The sequence below is a fragment of the Gavialis gangeticus genome, unplaced genomic scaffold, assembly GCF_001723915.1.
Source record: "Gavialis gangeticus isolate Ggan-Ray unplaced genomic scaffold, GavGan_comp1, whole genome shotgun sequence".
NCBI lineage: Eukaryota > Metazoa > Chordata > Crocodylia > Gavialidae > Gavialis > Gavialis gangeticus.
The window spans coordinates 43,785,037-43,788,341 of NW_017728996.1; the positions used below are offsets into that span (position 1 = coordinate 43,785,037).

Here is a 3,305-nt window from a genome sequence, read left to right on the forward strand (position 1 = left end):
TCCATTTATCCCCTCCACGCACCCCTCCCTCCATCCATCCATGTACCACTTCAATCCACCCCTCCCTATAGGGGTCCAATTCCCCTCCCCACCAATTTACCTGTAGGGAGCTGCTCTCCAGGCTGCCTGGCTGTCACATGCATGTATGCACACACCCTTGTGTGCATGCCTGATCACCCTCCTCTTGCTCCCCCTAGCCACTTGCAGGCTGGAAGTCTGTCAGCCTGCAAGGGGAAACCCACCATTTCCCACGTTTTTCTCCTTGAAATGAGACAATCTGTGTTTTTCTCTGTTTTTCCATGGTGGATGGAAAACTCAGATCTCTGATGAGTGCTATAAAATGCATTTAAACCTCCCCCCCCCTACCTTAGAAGGCTAAGGGGCATAACACCAGGTGATTCTGAAGCTGGCACTGTTTCAGTATCCGTTACTGGGGTCGTAGCAGTAGTAGTATCCTCCAAAGAGCTGCTCATGAAAGAAGTAGTACTAGAAGCAGAAGGGCTGGTAGTAACTGGTGTTTGGGCCTGCTGAGCTTGGTCACTTTCTTCTGCTTGCTGATCTACTTCTATAAAACAAAGAGAATGTTACAGCAACATTAATATAACCATACAGAACAAATGCATGGTTCTAACTAGCCTTAATTTTAAGCAATAATTACTGTTCTTTAAAATTCTCCCCGAAAAAAGAGAAATAATGGTGTGCTTTAACATACAAGTAGATGCACGAACACTAATAAATATTTTCTGCCCAATATCCTGCTGATATATGTAAATGTATTGCTTGGTGAGCTTATTTTCACATTTATGAAAAGCAGGTGAGAAACAAGACTTTTCTAGAGTGGAAGGGACTTCTTCCTCTTTGTATGGTTTGATCTCATTGTACCTATGATCTGTTACAGCATTTTAGTTTTAACTTTTCCTTTTGTCCAAGAGAAAGGTTGAAGAGGTTACAACTGGTATTTCTGATAGTTTCCATAGTTACAGAAATTACTATGATAAAACAAAGTGAACATCTCTCAGCCAAAGAGTATACAATATTAAAGGAAGTTGACATTTGAACAACTGAGTTTTTGCAATTTTTCCTGTATTTTTTAAAGCCAAAAACCATTACAAACCCATAAACAGGTTCAAAATCTGTCACTTAATTGGCCAAGGTTGAGATAGTATCATAAACAACTTCCTTGAAGTTGGAACAGTATTATTTTATGTGTACACAGAGACTATGAGAGACACCATTTATGATCTCTTTATCCCTTCATTGTTAGTATCAGACCAGATAATTCCAAATAAACCCTGACTACTAAGGTTCACCACCAAACTGGATAACAGTTTAACACTCATGTTCAATAATCCCATTCAATGATGATAAAATTAGGTAGACCTGTGTCACAATCAAATCCCACTGACAAATATAGAAAAGAACTGCCCTTCTGTCCCTCAACTTTTTTATAAAGGCAACATATAAATTCATTCTCTGTCATGGACTATGATGTGTATTTAAAGAAAATGAACCGTTAAAAGTTCTTTCCATCTTTAGTAATGTAAGCAAATAAGGGGAAATCTATGTGCACAAACTTCACATAGCAGTTATGATTTGTCTACTTTGGTGACTGAGATTACCACAAGTCTCAAGCACTATAGAACTATAAGCCTATTTATTATTTTTAAGAGATAATTTCAAATTAATTCAATTTAATTTAAACAATATATTGCCAAAAGTGAAAATGTACCTTGTTTAATTCTGGCACCAAACTGGTCCTCCAGCAGGCCATGAACCACTAACTTGTAGATCATGGCTTGGGCTCGCTCCAGATCTGCCAGTCCTAGAGCTCTTTTTATTGGTGAGCGCATGACTGCTCGTTTCACCATATGTCGCATCAGGAATTGCAAGGCAGCACGCATTTCAACATCTTCATGAACAACTGGAGAGCTAGCACAATCAGAATTGTGACCATTTTCTGCTAGGACTTTTGGTATCAGCAGTAACTCAGCATATTTACTACAACTAAGAAGGACACTAAGTGATTTCATAGCACCAAGATAAAGATAGGATAATTGTACTGCTCTGATTTCTGACTGTACTACATCATGGTTTCTTGGAGTATGTTCATGGTTCTTTCTTTTTCCTTCTGTGGGTTGATGCTGGGACTCCATACCTAGTGTTGTTGATTCTAAAGAAAAGGAAGCCATTTCATTTTCTGATTTGGAACTTGTGGTGCTGTGTCCTTTGACATCATCAGCACTTAGTACTGATCGCATATCTGATCCAGTGTCACACTCTGTTTTCTGGTCAGTCTCCCCTTTATCTTCAGATTCATGTCTGTGTTTTTTCTCATGTCTCTTGGTACTTTGTTTTCCCATATCTTCATGAATACCAGTCAGATAGGTAAGGTCCAACAACACAGTAGCTGTCAGTCCACGAAATCTTGCAACATCAAAAGGTAGTGGTTCACAGGGTTCCAGATTATACAATGGAGTATCACTAGGCGACCAAAAAGTTGGGAAGCTTTAATAAAGATCAGAATGACACAGGAAAAAGCAAGTGAGGGATAGACAGGAGGAAAGTACAGGAAATAATGTAGGAAAAATAAGATGTAAAATATGCTTAACAAAATAACTTAAATGAACCGATTCTAAAAATTAAATGTGAACAAGGGGAAAATGAGGTAATGATCAGAAAATGGGGAGATATGAAACTCAATGCAAAGACAAGACATGTATTTTTTCCACAATGAATGTTAAAATCCCAAAACGTGTTGTAATTCACCATCTGAGTAATGACAGAAGCTTAGGTTGTATTATTTTAAAATTATTAAAATTTGTTAAGAAATGTATAAAATAAATTATTTTAAAGTATCACGTAAACTTCTGATAGTTGGATTAGGACAAATTGTATATTCAAATAACAACTGAATCTGTGAAGCTCACAACTATAAAGGTTTTGCAGTGAATAATTCTGAACTTTTAAAATGTTAATTTCAGGCTGCTTATGTATCAGTTTCACTCTTCTGTCTGTCACCAAGACGTTCCAAATTGATAGCCAGACAGGAACACTGAAGCCCAAACAGTAAGCAATGGAAAATACAATAGAAGCATACCATTATAGATAAAAGCTCCTTTTACTTGGTGATGCATCCTTTATAGTTTTAAAGACTGCTACATATAGATCATTGCATTCATCATAAACAGGACAAACAGAAAAATGTAGTCTTGGATTTGCCATACAACTAGCAGATTTATGAATTTAGACTCCCTCACAGATTTTTGCTATCGTCAGTGTTTTCTTCAGAATTAAAAAAAATACAA

General features: G+C 37.3%; 1 protein-coding gene across 6 annotated transcripts in view; it reads right to left on the minus strand.

The window, feature by feature from the left end:
• HERC1 (HECT and RLD domain containing E3 ubiquitin protein ligase family member 1) overlaps window positions 1-3,305 on the minus strand; it is a 197,326-nt gene that overhangs the window by 66,949 nt on the left and 127,072 nt on the right. For 5 of the 6 annotated variants that reach the window (XM_019504392.1, XM_019504388.1, XM_019504390.1 and 2 more), the window contains exons 38-39: window positions 1,730-2,505; window positions 367-565 (exon numbers count right to left, since the gene is read on the minus strand). In XM_019504392.1, the coding sequence (XP_019359937.1) occupies window positions 367-565; window positions 1,730-2,505 (975 nt within the window). The remainder of the gene's footprint in view (window positions 1-366; window positions 566-1,729; window positions 2,506-3,305) is intronic. The other variant, XM_019504391.1, reaches the window with a different exon arrangement.